The 18,398-nt window shown below is 41.1% G+C and overlaps 1 protein-coding gene across 8 annotated transcripts in view; it reads left to right on the plus strand.

The window, feature by feature from the left end:
- Positions 1-784: 784 nt before the first annotated feature.
- cspg5a (chondroitin sulfate proteoglycan 5a) overlaps positions 785-18,398 on the plus strand; it is a 57,058-nt gene continuing 39,444 nt past the window's right edge. For 3 of the 8 annotated variants that reach the window (XM_035672955.1, XM_035672957.1, XM_035672959.1), the window contains exon 1: positions 791-1,658. In XM_035672955.1, the coding sequence (XP_035528848.1) occupies positions 1,562-1,658 (97 nt within the window). In that variant the 5' untranslated portion in view covers positions 791-1,561. Of the gene's footprint in view, positions 1,659-18,398 lie in introns of all 8 variants that reach the window. The other 5 variants (XM_035672951.1, XM_035672954.1, XM_035672952.1 and 2 more) reach the window with 4 other exon arrangements.

The following is an 18,398-nucleotide window of genomic DNA, read 5'->3' on the forward strand; positions in this document are numbered from 1 at the left end:
AGGGAAAAGGATAGAATGGGGAAGGACACAGGCGGAAGGAAGTGCAGGAGTAGGAAAAGGAGTTTTGGAAAGTTGCAGGGAGAGAGGACAAAAGTTTTCTGGAAGGAGAAAGATGTTATTAGGATATTTTAAAAAGTTTTGGATGATTAAAAAATAAGTGAAGAGGAAGAGAAATATCTCTGGAAAAGAGGGAGGAGTACAAAAAGTGTGAGGAAGAGAGTAGATAGATGGATGGAAGACTAAGGGAAAGAACGTTTTCCAGGGGAAAAAAGAGAGATACAGGATGTTAAAAAAGTCTGGGAGGATGACGAAGAAAGCGGAATTTTTTTTTAAGAAAAAGGAAGGATGGAGAGAGGAGGAGGAGGGAAGTGTCTCGTAGATGGGGGGGTAGTTCTTAGGGAAAGGAAAGGAAGCACGGAAGAGTGGAAGGAGGGGACAAATTTGGGAATTTGAGGAGAGAAGAGAAGAGGAAACATCTTTGGAAAGGTGCAGGAGTAAGGACTAAACATTTTTATGGATGTAAAAATGTCTTGGAAGACGAAGATGTGAAGAGAAGTAAGGCAAATTTTAGGAAGAGTAAAGGAAGGATGGAAAAGGGGAACCAGTGGAGGAGAGAAGGGAAGGAAAGGAGGCGGAAAAGGAATGGAAACATCTTGGAAAAGGTGCACAAGAGAGGACAAAATGTTTGTGGAAATAAAGCAAAAAAGGAAGGGAGGACAAAAAACAGAAACATGGATGCTTTAAAGAAAGAGGAGGAGAAAGAAGAGGAAAAGGGAAGAGAAGTATGGGAATTTGAGAGGAGGAAAGGAAGTGAAACATCTTTGGAAAGAGGAAAAGGGGGTTAAAGAAGAAAAAAAGTCTTGGAAGTTGAAGGAAATTAGGAGGAAGAGGCGGAGAAATGTCTGGAGGGATGAGGACTGAAAGTATGAGGAAGAGGAAAGACGCGGACGCTTTGAAGGACATAAAAGTGGGAAGAAGTTTTAGGAAAGGGAAGGATGGAGAGAGGAGGAGGAGGAGGGAAGCTTCTTTGTAAAGGGAGGTGGGAGAGGGGGGCATCAACAACCCTCCTCCTCCCCAGATGATGAGAAGGCTGCCGAGCGCGCTCCACTCCGCCGTGCGTTTGTTTCCCTCTCAGCCACCAAGTGCCCAAAGCACCGATCCGTTCCGAGCCAAACCGAGCCACGGCGTGCGTCTGCGCCCTCAAACGCACCCCCCACCCCCACCACCGCGCGCACCCGCACAACAACCACCACTACCACCCCACCCTCGCCTCGCCTCGCCGTCTCCCCACCGCCGTTCTGTGGCAATGGAGCCGTAACCAACCTCAGTTAACTGAGCCGAGCGTGTGAAACAGCGGATACGAGGAGACAGCTGAGACCAGGCGGCTATGGAGGAGAAGCGCAGGGAGGCTGGAGTCTAGACTGCACGCAAATCAAACAGACCCACTTGCCCGGATTACTTTTTGTCCACATTTTGAACTCTATTAGCACTTATTAGCACCGGGATTTTCTTTTTGTCCTCTCTTCGTCTGATCATCTTAGGCTACCACTACACGGCGAGGATGCAGGGGAAGGAGGCGAGCTTTTGCACGGGATGCTGGAGACTAACGCTGCTGTCGTGCGTCCTGGCTGTGCACTTGATCCCGCTGTCTGTCCACGGTAAGAAGCTGCTGTGCACTTTAATCATGCAAAGACAAAACACGTCCACATTTATTGCCTAAATGTTCTTGCTGCAGCAGCATGTCCCCCTCTCTCTGTGGATTCAGGGCTACCTCAACACACTCCCACAGGGCAGCCAGAAAGGAGGTCAGTGAGGCTCGGATTGTGGGTTAGGAAGCCCTTCACACTCAGCTGGCATTGATAGACTGTCGGTTAGTAAAATGTGGTGGCATTATTACTGAATCTGATTTTGGTTGAATCTTGTCTCCAAAAAATGTGAGTAATACACATTTTTTATGGATACTACAGCCAAATATCGGCTTAATATCACACTGTAGGGATATCATAGGAATTTCAAATCGATGCATAAGAGACACTAATGATTATAAGTCATTATTGAACACTATGTCTCTGTATGAATATTTACAAAAATGTTACAGAATGCAAACATTGATTCAACCATTGTGAAATGAGGTCAGGATGAAGACACAAGTAGACGATCTAAGTCCTTATTAATATTATAGAGACACAAGAGGAGGTAAAAATTAGGTCAATATAAACCCATTGGACCCCTTAGACACATATTAGGACATTCATTGAAACATTGTTGGATCCCTGTTGTAAGGACTAATAATGAGAGATATTTTATAATATGAATAAACAATAAGGTCACTGTCAGCTCAGTGCTGAGTACTGTAGACATTGTAAGTCATTGTACAGCATGGGGGGTAAAAAGAAAAAAAACCCATTTAACTCCTTCCAGACACTGATTGGAACACCGATTAAAGTGGCGTTTTAGGAGGCAATCTCAGCTAAATCAGGTCACTTAATCAACACCTGGAGTATTGCAGGCGAACTATAAGCCGCTGTAGGAATATTATAGGAGAAATTACAGAGATGTGTGACAGTGACAGCGTCCAGCCGATGCAGTAAACCGGATCCCTGGAGGCGCACTGGCACTACAGCGACACAAAGGCGAGGATTAGGGCCGGGGGGGTGATGAATAATTCATGAGGGGATCTGGACGGACATTCTGATACAGAGAGGGAAGAAGAAGAAGAAAAAAAACATTGGAGTAAACATAAAAAGAGACACGGAGGTTTTCCTTTCTTTCAGTGTCTCTTTGTCTGAGATTCATTGCGCACGGTGGGCTACATTACTGTCAGATTAATAATGCAGGAGCGTGCATGAGCTGGAATCAGTCTGGCGTTATAATCCAATATAATCTGGTTGATTCTTGTCATTGCACTGGCTGAAATTCATGGTGTGTGACTGCAAGGTGAAGGTCCAGAGAAAAAGGGGGAAAAAAAGAAAAATGTTTTTCTTGCGTGTGTTTTATTTGGAGCGCAAAAACCCATCTGGAAGCTTTCTAAAGGGGGAAAAACACATCGGTGGAACATCCAAGAGCCATGTTCCCTGTCAGCAGCACATCTGAGCCAAATGTGTAATGATTTAACACACTGACCAAATTATATTCTTTCAACCTTTGCTTCAGTTTCCCCCCTCAAATGCAATAGATACGAGGGTTCTTATAAGCTTGTCCAGGCTGTGTAATACAATATGAGACAAGTGTGTATCTTATTTAAAGGACCAGTGTGTAACATTTAGGAGGATCTATTGGCAGAAATGGAATATAATATCCATAGGTGTGTTTTCATTAGTGTATAATCACCTGAAGATAAGAATAGTTGTGTTTTTGTTACCTCAAAATAAGCTGTGTTAATCTACAGAGGGAGCTGTTCCTCTTCTGCAGAGTCCGCCATGTTGAACCGCCATGTTTCTGCAGTAGCACAGAATGGACAAACCAAACACTGACTCTAGATAGGGCCTTTTGCGTTTTTTGCGAGTTTCACAGCCACTGTAGTTGTCCTACATGCTTGGAAGGCGTTGGTTGCCATCTGCAACTCCACCGCTAGATAGCACTGAGTCAGACACACAGGTCCTTTAAAGCAATAGTTTGACAATTAAGGACTTATGCTAATTCACTTTCTTAGCAAAAGAATGTTGGATGAGAAGATTGCATACGTGAAATGTAAAGCTACAGCCAGGAGGCGGCTTAGCTTAGCCTAAAGACTGGAAGCAGGGGGCAATGGCTAGCATGGATGGTCCAAAGATTAATAAATAAATAAAATTCACCTGCCACCACCTTTAAATTTGACTTATTAACATGTTGTTTAACCTGTTCAAAAATCCAAGTGTTAAAACATAATTTTTTGGTCTTACAGAGGATTTTCCTTCTTTCTGCTGGTTGCCTAGCAACCTCATGGTGACAACATGCATATTTCCCCAAATTTCAAGCTGCTCTGTTTAAGATGAACATTACATCAAAACTATAAATCTAAACAGCGATACTACCAAAGATGAAAAGATGAGGCATGTTGGCCTTGTGGTTGACCCTAAACTCAGCTCTCTGTGTAGTCTTGTCTAATTAAGTGCCCTTGAGCAAAGCACCTCACTCCCCGCTGCTCTGGAGGCGAAACACCAGCTGGCTCCTCGCAAGAGGGGATGAAAAAGAAATGTTTTTTCTCCCACTGCAAGAAGCCCCCCCCCAATCTCACCCAATCATTTTTAACTGCTGGACCTATAAAGACGTTATGTTATGTTGTCTACTGCAGGGACGTTATTGTAACCAGGAAGAAGGGTGTTCTTCGAAATGGGTCTGTTCAAACAAGACAGAATAAAGCCGGTCCATCTGCAGTGCAAACGTGGTCAAATTCGTGATCATAGCATGCTAATATTTGCTAATTAGCACTAAAAACAAAGTACAGCTGAGGCTGATAGTTTTGCAGGCATTTGGACATAAACTAAAGTATTGGACAATGTACTATTTACTATTTATCAAGGGATAACCAGAGTCATTAGGATTCATCCTCTGGTGACCTAGGATGTACAGAATTTAATGGCAATCCAGATAGATAGAGCCACCCTTAGAGCCAGTGTGGCTAAAGATAAAATGGCAATTTTTGCTGTATTTCTGGGCTCAATATAGGACGTTAAAATAATAAAATACCATAGGATCATCCTAAGCTCACCTGTGAGCACTAACAAGTTCTTTTTAACTCCCCTTCAGGAGTTCAGGAGGAGTATTTTTTCATCGATGCTGCCACAGTGAGCTTGTCAGCTCAAACTCAGGTGGATGTTTAACAAAAAGAGGTTGGCAGATCTGGTGCAGACGCCTTAAAACAACCTTGGGCTAACATGTCGTCCTCCATCCCCTTCACACATACAAACACACATTTTCTCGCTTCACCGGTGGAGTGTGGAGGCGGCAGCTTGCCCCACATCTGTGAATGATGCTCAGACGACCAAGGCCAACTGCCCTCAACTGACAAAAGCGGACCAAAATACCGTCAGTCATTTCCTGTCGGCTTTTTCTCCGGTGGCCATTTTCAACCCTCCTTCTGTGTGTTTAATACACCGCCGACCCTCCCATCCTCCCTTCCCCCCATGCTCGGGTAGGCTGGTAGATAGGTGATAGACGGAGTAATGATTTCTCATTTCTGCACTGAAACTCATGGACGTACAGCCTCTTCTATGCTCTTCTCCTCTCCTTTCATCTTCTTCCTCCTCCTCCTGTCTCTTTTTTTTTCTCTCTGCCCTGCTGACACATATCTGCTAGCTGGCTGATCATCTTTGATGTGCAGTGGGTTAATCTTCAATCCAAATCCTCCCTCCATGCTTCCACTAACCCAATCCAGCCTTTTCTTTATCGCAGTGTAGGGAACAAAAAAATACACACACACACGCACACAAAAATTAACAATCATAAAATTTACACCATCTATAGCTCTGGTTTATTGGTGAACAATGGCTTTGCACTCTTTCCTCTGCATCTTCTCTGTCGCCATGGAAACCACACACACATACGTTGACACCGGCTGGCAGAACAGTGTGTTCATATCGCCGCCATAATGTGTTCTCGATTTGAATTTCATTAAGCCTCAAAATGTTGGTTGGATTTTTGGCACACACTGAAATTTCTCGCTAAGTCTGGTGGCTCTACGCCTACTGACCATGCATGAGTGTGTGTGTCTGTGTGTGTGCCCAAAGCCACCGGCAATGGGTGTAGACCATCATTACCAGCTTTAATTGGTAGATGATATCATTATTTGTACTTGTGTATTCATTATTTCTGCCCAGTGATTTCATGTGGCGCATACTTTGTTTGATTTTCAGCAGATGTAAATGTTTTGCTGTTGACTGTGTGTTTTGACTCTTAATTTGAAGGAAGATGTGGCATTTTAGGAGAAAAATCTGTCTTCAAAGTCACACATCACCACACGGATCATCCACAGCTTGCCTTGAAATTATTTTGGGTTTCAGTCACGTTCAGAGTCGGCATCGGTTCTTAAAATCTTGCTGAAAATGTTGAAATGCAGAGAAAGTAACGTCACTTTGGACACGTTGTATAGTTTGTGTATGTTGGATGCTTTTGACTTCCAAGAGGAAGAGAGATAGACATCCAGAGCAGCCAGGATTGACGGCTGACAATTCATCAGAATACTGGCGTTAACACACGTCAAACTGCTGAAGCCGTAATGGGGCCCAGTAATGGGGAGTAATTAGCAGTAACATGCAATCATGTTAGCAGAGTGACAGCAAAAGGAAAAGACTGCAGCAATGTCCATTTTGTCCGTCTTGAGTCAGTAGTTTCAGTGTGGTGACAGTTAATCTGTACATCAACGTGCTCAGGAGACATTAGATCATGTAATGGGGATTTTTTTCAGAGCAGACATTTTGATTTGTCATTGCAGGAAAAGCACCGGTATTACTAAACATCAATGATGACTCCATTAATGCACCATTTACACCTGTGCTCTTCATGCTGTTAAATGTCAGTTTTTTTAACCTTCATATCGAACGATTCTGCACCTCCTGATACTTTCAGTGCCAATGCAGGAATTAGGGGGGAGTAAGAAGGTCTGGGTGGTAAATGTTCACTTCTTTGGTAACCATAGCACGATCCTTTAACTCTAATCAAGTATTGCCTTTACTTTACATTAATATAACCAGGATAGTTCACTCCAGGTCCACTCAACACTGCTTTCCAGGAAGTCCTGGCTACATACGTACATTAAAAATAAACAATAAGACAGTTATATAACCCTAACGCAACTTAATTGGTTTATCTGTTCAATGCATAACCATGATCTTCCCCTAACCTTAACTACACTGTAGTTGACATAAGGAAATATTGTATCAATGTCGTCACTGAAGATAATCTGGAGTTTTTAGTACCTTTTAGTTTTCTTGACCATTACTCGGACAAAACAAGCTATTTGTCATTATTCTTTATGTTTGACAGATTAAACAGCTGATTAAAAGTTAATCATCTTTGCTTGTAGCCCTAATCATCATGGTAGAAGGCGTGTTGGATTAAACCAGCCTATCTGAGTGAGCAGTGGAGAGTGTTTTCTCCCTCTGGAACAGGGAGAGGGACAGAAACTTTTCCTCGCAGCACTAAATTGAGATCGGTGGCGGCTATTACGCGCCTCATCCCAGATAAATCTGTTTGTTGGGAAACTAAGCGATCCTAATCTCATTTGTAATATCCACCCACCTGGATCTGCCTGCAGGCCAACATTAGCATACGTAGGTGGCCACAGGCTTGACCCGACCAGCTGCTGGCTTCTCTCAGTGTGTTGGTGTATGTTTGTGCGTGTAGACATACAGTACGTGGATGTCTGTGCACATTAGCTTCCTCTGAGGTGTAAATGTCCTCACCCCACAAATTAACAACATTTTGTGATATGAACCTAAAATCGGAAACGGGTTACGTGTTGCAGGTAAAAATTGTAGAATTGAGAATATGTGATAACAGCAATAAATGAGCAGGATGAATAGATATTAGTGTAATTACATCATTATCACATCAAAGCAAATGTTGTCCTTAATATCAGACTGCAGGCAGGCAGAGTTGTCTCCAGCAGTGGAGCCTCTCAGACATCAGTGAATCTTTAGTCGTTTAAAGGTTTTTATGTATGTTCAAGCTTCTCTACCAGAGTCAATTTCAACAGCTGTTAACCCTAAAAAAATCTAATTATCCTCTCTTTTAATGGGAGATTTTAGTGTCGCATTATGGTCCAATCTAGTGTAGCTAGCATACTGATTGTATAGTAACCGATGTGTGATCAATAATAATGATTAGAGAGCCTGTGCCCCTGATTAACAGTTTGACAGTCACGGAGGACAAAAACACGATGAAGCCTCAGCACATATTTCCATTGTTTCGTCCTTCAAGTTCAAACAGCAAAAACACACAAGAGCTGTGAGGAAAATCTTATTCTTCTCTCTCAGTGGTTTATAAATGGCGGAGAAACCATCTTTTCAAGGCCATTTGACTTTGGACTCGTAATATTATTTTATTGTGCTGCAGCAGACGCACTTTCACCCAACAAGCTCTTAAAACTAAATCTGTTGAGCTAGGTCATGTAAGATATCTATGGGTGTCCCTTAATTGACTAACAAATGATGATGGCCACTTTATTGTATTTCATTGTTTCACTGAGAACTATACCGGGTGATTCTGCACCTCGCAATTTACACCCACTGTCAATGTTGCGGGACACTACTGTGCATGCGTAATAGAATCATTGGGGAAACTGCTCACCAAGATGTAGCATACTTATTTTTCTTTTACAAGATTTTGACAGTGGCTGCAATGACACATTTCATACAAAATAGTTGGTATTGACCTTCTGAAACTCCCTTAAGCACAGTGTGATCCAGGAAGTGAGTCCTCTTTTTGTGCTGGTGTTTCTCCTCCATGTCGTCGTCCTTGCCAGCGTCCAGGTGTGCCTTTTTTGCTGCATCTCTGACTCACAGGTGTGACAGTTGTTTGCGGCATCATTGGTGCCGTCCTTGGCGGTGGTGGTCCATCCAGAAGTGTTTTTTTTACTGCAGGCGGAGAAGGTCATTAAACAAACTGAGAAAGTTTCACGAGCAGTCTGACAGTGACGGGCCGCTTCTGTCCTTCCTGCTCAAAGACGAACCAATTAGCGTACAGTACGTGTGCTTTTTTTTTTTTTTAGCAGTGCTGAGTTGGCGTTGTTCTCAAACTCTGGGTGCCCTTGAACAGTAATTTACATGTTTGTGTGTGTGTGTTCATGTAGGCGTTGTGTCTGTATGAGAGACAAAGGGTGAAAAAAAGATGGAAGGTGGAACAAGAATACATCTTTTTGTTTGTGCGTAGGCTCGCACCTGTCTCTCTGTGTGTTTATGTGTGTTACATTATGGCTGCTTTCTACCGTCTATATGTCCTAAAATGTGTGAGCGTGCGTTTGTGAGTGTGTTATGTAGGTGTTAGACTGTCTGTGTGTCCTTGGTGAAGCGAGTCATTGAGTTCATGCTCGTGCACCAGCTCCCCTCTCCTCTCCGTCTGCCCGTGCACCGTCCTCGTTCCTCCCCAGCCCTCTTCTACTGCACACTGTCATATTAGCATTCAGTCCACTCATCACACCCCTCTGTGAGCACCAACAAACACACACACCTGTCATGGCAACAAACCAGGTTCAGCAAGCAGACAGATAATTAGAAAGATTTATTTGGTTTGTATGAGGCTGTTTTCTCCTTTGAGAGGGGTCTATGTGCAGACCTGCACAATCAAATAGAATTAACTTGAAAAACGTCAATTAGAGCTGAGACGGTTTATCAATTAATTTTTTAGACGTCTGAGAGAACATTTAAAGCTTTTTTATTGCAAAATGTAAAAGAAAATCACGGGTCCCAGCTTCTCAAATGTGACTATTTTCTGGTTTACTTAGACAGGCAATAAACATAACACACTTTAGCCAGAAATGTGCAGATAGCTGAAAAAGTAATCTGACAATGTAACCACTAAAGCACTTAAAACACTAAACAGGTTGATAGTGATGAGCACAGGATCATGTCCCTTACTGCCTTATAATACCTGTATGAAGAGACTCTTTAACAATCAGCAAGTTCCCAAAAACAACATGTTCAAGTGATAAAGCCACAGTAATCCTGACTCCTGTCCGTTGGGAGCAAAAGAGGGGAGTAAGATGATGCAGAGACACTTATATGTGTCATTCTGGAGCATAAGTACAACTAATGTATCTTATATTACATTATACATTTATACTGATTTTTAACTGAAAAGCCCAGTCAAAAAATGTTTACTCAGATTTTATGTCCCCACACATTTAAAAGAAGGAGGATGCTGACCAACATAGTTGAGTTTATAGTAAATAAAGCCCCCCTTTAATCAAAGGCTAAGAGAAAAATGTGTCAAAAAGTCCCTGGGTGTCGGGAGATTGCGTTTTTTAAGAGCAATTTTCAGTCAGAGTCATGTAATATTGGTATTTTATAGATAGATAGATAGATAGATAGGTAGATAGATAGATATACTTTATTGATCCCAAGCTGGGAAATTGCAGTATTCTATCAAACAGTTAATAAAATAAACACAGATCATCATAAAATTAGGACTGAAAATATAACTTGTCAGAGGAAGAAGGTAGGACGGTAAAGATTGCGTTAGTCTAAGAGTGAAAAACACACATACAGAGACATACACGCATGCATACATACTTACACACGTGAATTTTAATTGACTGACCGTTCAAAAAGCAGGTCACCAGGGAGGAAATAAACAGGCTGTGTAAGTGTAGATGCATGGATGCACAAATATACATGTACGTGCGCGAATGAGTATAGAAATGTGAAAATCTTATATGTGTGGACTCATACACGTGTCCACACACACACGCACACAGGAGCTGCACATTATCACATTTTTTCAGCTTCATAAAACCACAGTTCTTCAAAGATAAACACATTTTTATTAGGTGTGTGTATCCCCGTGTGCACGAGTGTGTGTGTGTGTGTGTGTGTGTGTATGTGTGTGTTTAACGTGCGCGCACGCAGATCTTGTCGGGTTTTGCAGCACCACATCAACTCTAGTGAGGCCGAGACCGTTTCCGTGGCAACAGATCCTTCCTCCATCCCACCACCTGTGGAGTCAGAAATGAAAGGATTTATGTGATGGGAGGAGGGAAAAAAGACAGCGAGAAATGCTTGAAGAAAGAAAAAAGACAGAGAGAGAAAGGGAAAAGAATAGGGGAAATGAAAGGATCTATTTGATGAGGAGAGTGAAGGAGGGAGGGATGAAATGAGTGAAATGTATGAGACAAGAAGGGGGAGATGAAGAGGAGGGGAAGAGATGGCAAGACAGGGAGAACAAGAAAGAAGGAAGGACTGAGAAAGAGTGAGAGCGGATGATTTAAAATCGATGACGAGGTTTTCCATGTGCATTTCCTCTTTATATCGATATTAATGAGGAGCGTTGAGTAAAGATAAAAACGCCTCATGTCTTATTCATTAGTGAATGAGTGTGGGAACGAGAAAAGAGAGGAGTGTGTGTGTGTGTGTCCGGATCTCTTGAGGTTCAGGTATTTGAAGCTAAAATCAATGAGAAAGAGTTAAAGAGGCTCCCGCTCACTCTGCTTCATCTTCGTTCACTCGGCTGCGTCTGTGTTGCCTGTGGTCTGCTCGGTATGGTCATTTTTAAAGGCATAATTAAATCATCTCTCCTGTGTGTTTAATGTCCACACACCACAACAACACAGCCAGTGTTGGTTTGGTTTGGTTTACTATTCAGAGAAAACCATCACAGTTACACGAACGTATCAATTTGCAAATATTGGGGTGATCTTGAACTTCTATTAAAAAGCAAATATTGACTAAAGTGTTTTATTTCAGTCACTGATTTACAGCCACAAACAACCTAATTTGCACAGTAAAAAAAGAATCTACTACATTAACAGATTAAAAGGATTGTGCCAGTCAAAATAAAAACCCTGGACCCCCTTGTGATGTTCATATAATGTAAAATGTAAAGTGGAGTCACAGGAGAAAAACATCATCAAAGGGCACAGATGCATTTTTGCCCTGATTTGCGCCGCCTAGATAAAGCTTTGTTTGCACCTTTTAAATTTAAAAAGAATTTTCTTTTAAGATTTCTTTTCAACTTGAACAAATGTAGATATGACTGGACAAGAGATAGTCTCTGTGGTCAACCCAGTTAAGCACATATTGTACTTTCCATGTTTGCATAGCTGTGTCTGTCCGTTTTAAAGCATATCTGCCCCTTTAATTAAAGCTACACTGAAACATTGAGAGTTCATTGTTGAACGAAGAATATATATATCCTGACCTTAAAGTCCACTTAATAGTTGTGGTTGAAAGCTAGTCAGTGAACCTTGAGTTAAGATTTTTTTATGAAAAACTTCTACCAATTATGCAAATTCAGATTTCAGACTTTTTCTCCGGTCAACACTTAAAATTACTTGAATGCTTCTTTAAGATTATTTTTGCCCACAAATTGGACCCAGAATTAAACCCAAACCATCAGTCTGAGTTAGTTTATATACCATACACCTTCATGTTAGCTAATACTAAATTATAAATGCAGTATGAGCCCGTACTGTGACTCTTTCACCTGTTTTCATCTCTGACCTTTCTCACTCACACTTGGAGAGGCAGCGCTTTATAACTGATGTATAATAGAAGACTGGCACCTCTTTGACCTTTTTCTCTCAGCTTAATAAGTGACTGCAAGGAAAATGTTGCACCTTGCGCTTTAATTACGTGCTAATTATCAAATGTTACACCCTCAGAAGTGAAGAAATAATAAAAAATGGAAGAAAAAAAAAGAGCTGGTGCTTTTTAAACAGTGCATAGTAAATATTTAAATGCTCAGTATAGAAAATGTGATTTATTTATTGACACTTAAACTGTAATATATATGCCATTTGCCCTAATGTAATGGGATTATACAAAAATATATTTATTGGGATTTCACCACCAACTCCTACAAGGTAGAGCCTCCATATTGCTTTTGTTAATTTGCCATTTCAGTGTCCAACCTTTACCCGTCTCCCTCCATTCTGGGTTAGCAAACTGGCTTGCGGGCCCTAACTGTCACAACCAATCAGGTTCCTCTTTACAGTCTGTCACAGCCAATCAGAGCACCCCGGGTCTGTGGGTGGTTTAGTGGCTTCCCCTCTCCAAACTGATCTGGGTTAAACAAAAGGCGAAGCCTGAGGGTCGGCGACTCGCCAACACAGGCTAACAGCACTTGGCCTTGAGGCGCAATCACCCCCAAACAATCAGTCTGACACACACACACACACACACACACACACACACATAGATAAGCCAAAATCTTCTCATTATGACCATCCACACCCTTCACCAGAGGAGTTGGAAGCTATCCCATTTACCAGTGGGTTATACTGGCAAAGAGACACACAAACACAAACACAACCAGACCAGTGTGAGGAATCTCCTTATGTAATACTGTTTGATTATCTAAAGTAATTTGGGAGTGAAACAAACAAAGACTCTTTTATTCCATTAGTTTTGTCTCATGAGCTGGTCTGTCCTGGACCCAGACTGAGTCTGAAACCCTGAACCGACCCAACCCTGACCCTGCCAACTGATGTCTAGTCTGCCAGGTCTGTGGCTCTAATTGGGTAAAAGATGCTGGTCATTGTTGGTTTAACTGTGCTTGCAGTTTGGAAGAACTAATTGCTGAATCATGCCCTCAAAACAACTCATTCATTCTTCTTATATTGAGTCCTAGATTGTTATTTAGTTTAAAATCATAATATATCGTCATAATCAATTCGTCGTTTAAAAGCGAAAATCCCCCAAACTGAACTTTTCCTCTGTTTTATATGTTTGAAAGTGAAACATTTTTAGGTTTTTGGATGTTTGTTGGACAAAAAAAGAGGTTGATCGTGGCTACACAATTGTCATTTCTACCAAACTGAATCAAATAAGATAGTCCTGAATCATCACTGTTGATACAGTCAGTGCATTTATTGATGGCAACCCACAGGTGACTAGTATTCTACACAACAGTCAAAAAACAGATGAAGTATTTGTTTCCTAAAGCAGGAAGTGGTGATAGTGTTTGTCCTTTTCTTATTTTTCCAGATCATTTTATGTTTGTGCTTCAACATTGCTGTGTCAGTCATAACCAGCAGAAATCTTTCTTTAAAGCTTTTTTACACATGGGAAATTGGATGTATTTAAAACCTCACTGCACAGTACAATTTGAAAAAAGGGCTTCAATGAGATGGAAAGCATCCATTACTTTAAAAGAGTTTAAACAAAACCTGATTTTCCAATCTTTAACTATGCACTGTGATCACAAAAACCATGGCTCACTGGGTTCCTTATGGACTCATTAATTGTTCTCGTGTAGTATTAGTAGAACTTTATAGACTGTTTGGAATTCATGGTGTCGTTAATGCTGGTGATTCATTTCCTGTTATGTTTATTGCACGGTGCTAAGAGAGATGATTAGACATTGAAGGAAGGTGGCTTACTTGGATTCAAATTTGTGCATTTATACATTATTTTTCATGACTTTAAACCTTTTAATACATTTTTCAAAGCCAATCAAACAATAATTGACACCCGTAACTCAATACAGGCTGTATATTTTCTAAAATAACTGCGGTTCATGCGAGCTGCTGGAAAATTCAACTATTGTGTACTGATGTGATGCAGAATTTACTTTCTCAAGCATCCACAGGCTTGCCACGCTGCCCCAAACCAGCTGTCTGTCAAAAGTTTCCTCCTCGTTAATCCAATTAGGCTAACGAGGCGGTGAAAGGGAGACTCCACGTAATTGGAGCTCAGTCCAGAGATGCCCAGTGAGGATTCTGGCAGACTGACACTATGCACTGTGGTCTCCAAAAGTAAGACTGCCTGAGTTCTGATGCGAGTGTGCGTACCTGCCCATGTATGTGGGTAAAATGTGTGTTTGTTTTTCTGTCCTTTCTGTGACAGACGGCCTCTGTAGCTCATAATACGCAATTTGCAGATCTTACTATGTATTTGCTCCTGGTTAGTGATTGTGGAAGTGTGGCATTGGTGTGAAGAGTTTAGACTAAAGACGTTCCTATGCGTCCTGGAAAACCTGGATATTTAGAGACTTGTTCTGCCTGGAAATTTATTAAAATGACTAAATATCCTGGAAATAATCTATGTTGTCCTGGTAAATTGTGATTGTATTTTAGCCTCTCACAGATCGCCTATGTAAATCTGGGTTTGAGGAAAACTATAGTAAACTGTAGTCAAATCACTGGAGATGGAAACCGAGCTGTGTGTCCTGTAAACTCTGAATCTGCGTCACTTCATCGTGAACCCTGTTTTATTATAAAAGGAGGAATAAAACAGGGAAAAGTGTTTTAAACTAGCCCTATCGGTAAATTATATGACTGTGTGCAAGTTCCATGTTAACCTAATGCCCTGTTACAAATGACAAAAATGGATTTTAAAAGAAAGGGATTGGAAATGTTGTTCTAGTAAATGTGTTTCCACAAGAAGTTTAGACATAAGAATTCCCCTTTCTGTAATGGGAGTCTTGCTGATGAAGGATTGGTATGTGTGAAGTTTGTTTGAGTGACAGGTGACTCACTTTCAGCTGTGTTTGTTTCCTGCTGTCTTGTTTCCACCCAGACACTCCACCTCTCGTTCATCCAAAATTGGCTTTTCATGCTGAAAATGAAGCAATGGTGAAATCGCAGTCTTCATGATGTCCTGTCAATAACCCTGAGGGTGGTGTCACAGAGATGAATCCCACAATGCGAGTTCATGAATGTGTTTTTGGTGTAAGCTCCCACAGATTGTCAGTTCAGTTTTGTTTTTGAAGAATATAGATTTTAAGGATCATTGTAGAGGTGGAAATTACAAATCAATGTGCTGATTTCATCCAGGTTTTTAAAACCTGCTGTGCCAGATGTGAGTACAGTACAGTAGTCCAACATAAACCATGACTCTGTGGCCTAGTGTGCAAGACTGTCCTCAAACAATGTAATTTATTATCTATTTTTAGGTTTTTGAGGATAATAAAGTCTTCATAGTTAATCAATAATCAAATTATAATCAATAAAAACAATATTTCTCCCATTTACTGTGATATAAGTTTGAATCTTCTATTCCTCCTTTTGCTGGGGACCCTCTACAACCCACTCAAGGGCCCCTGTTGGTCCCAGTACCCCAGTTTGACCACCACCAAACCACTGGGTTAAGCTACCCAACAGTAAACAAAGTAATTAAAATTTGCTCCACCTTTAAAAACTGAAGCATCAATGCATCATTAATTATAATCCAGTGATATAATGTATATGATTCTAAAATGGGCCGTTCTACATAATAAGTACTTTTACTTTTGGTACTTTAAGTATGTATAAGTGTATTTCTACACTGCTACTGCTACTTTTACTTAAGTAAAACATCTAAATACTTTTCCCACCACTGCTGTTATGCATACAGACATACTCAGTAATGATTCAGTACACTCAGTTCAGCTTGAGGATTTGGTGTTTCATGTACTGAACACCTCTAGATCACACACCAACAGGCCATCACCTCAGGCTCGTCTGCAGATCGCAGTTTTTTGCATTTTGAGGAACACGCTTTTTGGCCTGTAGCAAGTGTTGTACCAGGAGCATCATACTGTGATATAACCCGGCCGAAGCAGTGTGACATTTCAGGCCATTGATAGTAGACAGCACAGACTAGATTGAAGATCTCTGTAGATGGTTTTCCCCTCAGCTATAGACAGACTGGCAGTGGGAGTAATAGTCCAAGAGCCCTTCATAGACCATGAAAGCGTCTCCTTTTTCTCTCTGTCCCTCTCATTTTCGCTATCCCTCCCTTTGTCACATCCTCCCTCGGTTTTTCTTTCTGGTTTGTTCTCTTTCTTCTCTCTGTCATGATGTGACACTTCTCCCTGTCCCTCGTTACCATTTCTCCTCATCACCTCCTGTCATTCTCTCTGGTCGTGTGGCAGCCATTACTGTCTGTTTCCCCGTCTGTACAGTTTGTATTTGTCAGGCTTGTTGCAGCCGCGGTGGCAGCAGCAGCAGGAGTTAGTTGTGTTGTAGGCTGACTGGTTTCCCCAAGAGATTCACCCAAACGTCGCACTCATCCGGACAAACTGTCACTTAATGAGTGTATTGCTGTCAGGTGTGTGGCTGACAGAAGACGCAAGAGAGTACGATAGACAGAGGCAGACATTTATGGTCTTCAATCCTAATTTCCTGGTGAGCATCAAGCATTTAGTGTGTAAAATGCTTTTGTGTAGTAATAGTAAAGCTTATTTTTTTATGTGTGTGTGTGAGTGTGGTTTTGGCGTATTATCCAGGGCTGCTCAGTTGATGTGTTAAACAGCAGTGGATTGTGGGACTGCTGGAAGGATTAGCCCCAGAACGACCCCAGCTTCAAAGATGCAGCTCACTGCTGCTGCGCCAGAAAACTAAACCTTCAATAAACCGAAGTCTTCCACCTGTCAAACACCTCGTGGCTAATGATGACATGCATCCATATTATGTGTTGGTTTATTTCGGTGAGGAATGTCTAATGATCCATATTTATTTAAGACAGCCTTTATTGCAGACTTGCTCTTTATCAGCACTGCCTGGCTTTACATCCATACACTGACACAATTCAACTATATGATCCTCTTTACTGGTAAGAGTAGCAGCTATTGGTAGAAAAAGCGTTGCTCAAAGGTACTTTGACAGTAGAAGCTGAGGGAATAACATGCACACTTTCCTACCCCTGGTTCAATCGCGCTGCAGCAGCAGCAGACATATTTTATGTTATCGCACTGAAAAACAGAACTCATTTATTTAAAATGGAAAATAGAGGCTGAGCCAACATTTCCTGTATAGATGCGATCTATGTGTATTAGTTTATTTCAGTTGTTTGAGTATTGCACAGGCCATACTGCTTCTGCTGGTGCTAAATCTTGAGTTTCTGGCATCATTTTCATGTAAGAATCAACACACTATGTTTTATAATGTGGTGGATATATAAGCAGGTGGTCGGGCTGGATGATGGCCGTACACGTCGCAGAACTGTCACGCTTGGGGATATGTGTCCATACTTCTGCAACAAGAGCACTTTGGGTAAAATTAGGAAAGATTGTGATTTTTGTTAAAAAGATGAGTGAGTCACTGTTAACTTTTAAATCATGCTCTAGTCACTACCTGTGTATAGTTTTGTAAGATTGCCTATTTGGCAGAAAACAAATGAAATACATTGTCAGTGAACATTTTACTGATTCATTCACAATCAAAATTTGTGATTTGTGGTACATTTCCTTATTAAATTAATAAAAACCGTAATTCGGTTGGCATTGTGTTTCCTTCAAATTGTATTTTGAAATTTTGAAGATGGTTAGAAGGTAAATTTGACATATATATATATAGTGACATCTTTAGTTAGCTAATGTTAGCAAAACGCTAGCTAACTAGCTATGTCTAACTACAATTTAAGGATGTGACTAAGTCGCTATTAAAGCCAGGTATTTACCCGTAGTTCATGGAAACCAAAATAGAGCTAAAAGGAGAGTGAATATTAGACGTAGACGGACCTCAAATGAGCCATTTCAACTTAAAAGGTGATAATATGTCAGTGTTCACAACTTGTGTCTGCTGCCCCCAAGTGGCCAAAAAAGTTGTTAAGTTGTGTATGTTGCGGATGTATGTGGTAATGCAAGAACTTACTTATTTTACTAGGGTGTCAAGATTCTCATTTAAAAATGAGAAATTTCCATCATTTGATATATATATGCAGACTGAATGGATATCCTCTAGGAATCATATAATAAACTGTTGAACAAATAAAAGCTCCCCCCCCCACTCAGACGTCTTATTTATTGAAAAGATACTTCACGTTTAATCACATACTTTGATC

This window comes from Morone saxatilis, unplaced genomic scaffold, assembly GCF_004916995.1.
Source record: "Morone saxatilis isolate NCDOM2014 unplaced genomic scaffold, NCSU_SB_2.0 Contig24, whole genome shotgun sequence".
In the NCBI taxonomy this organism is placed as follows: domain Eukaryota; kingdom Metazoa; phylum Chordata; class Actinopteri; family Moronidae; genus Morone; species Morone saxatilis.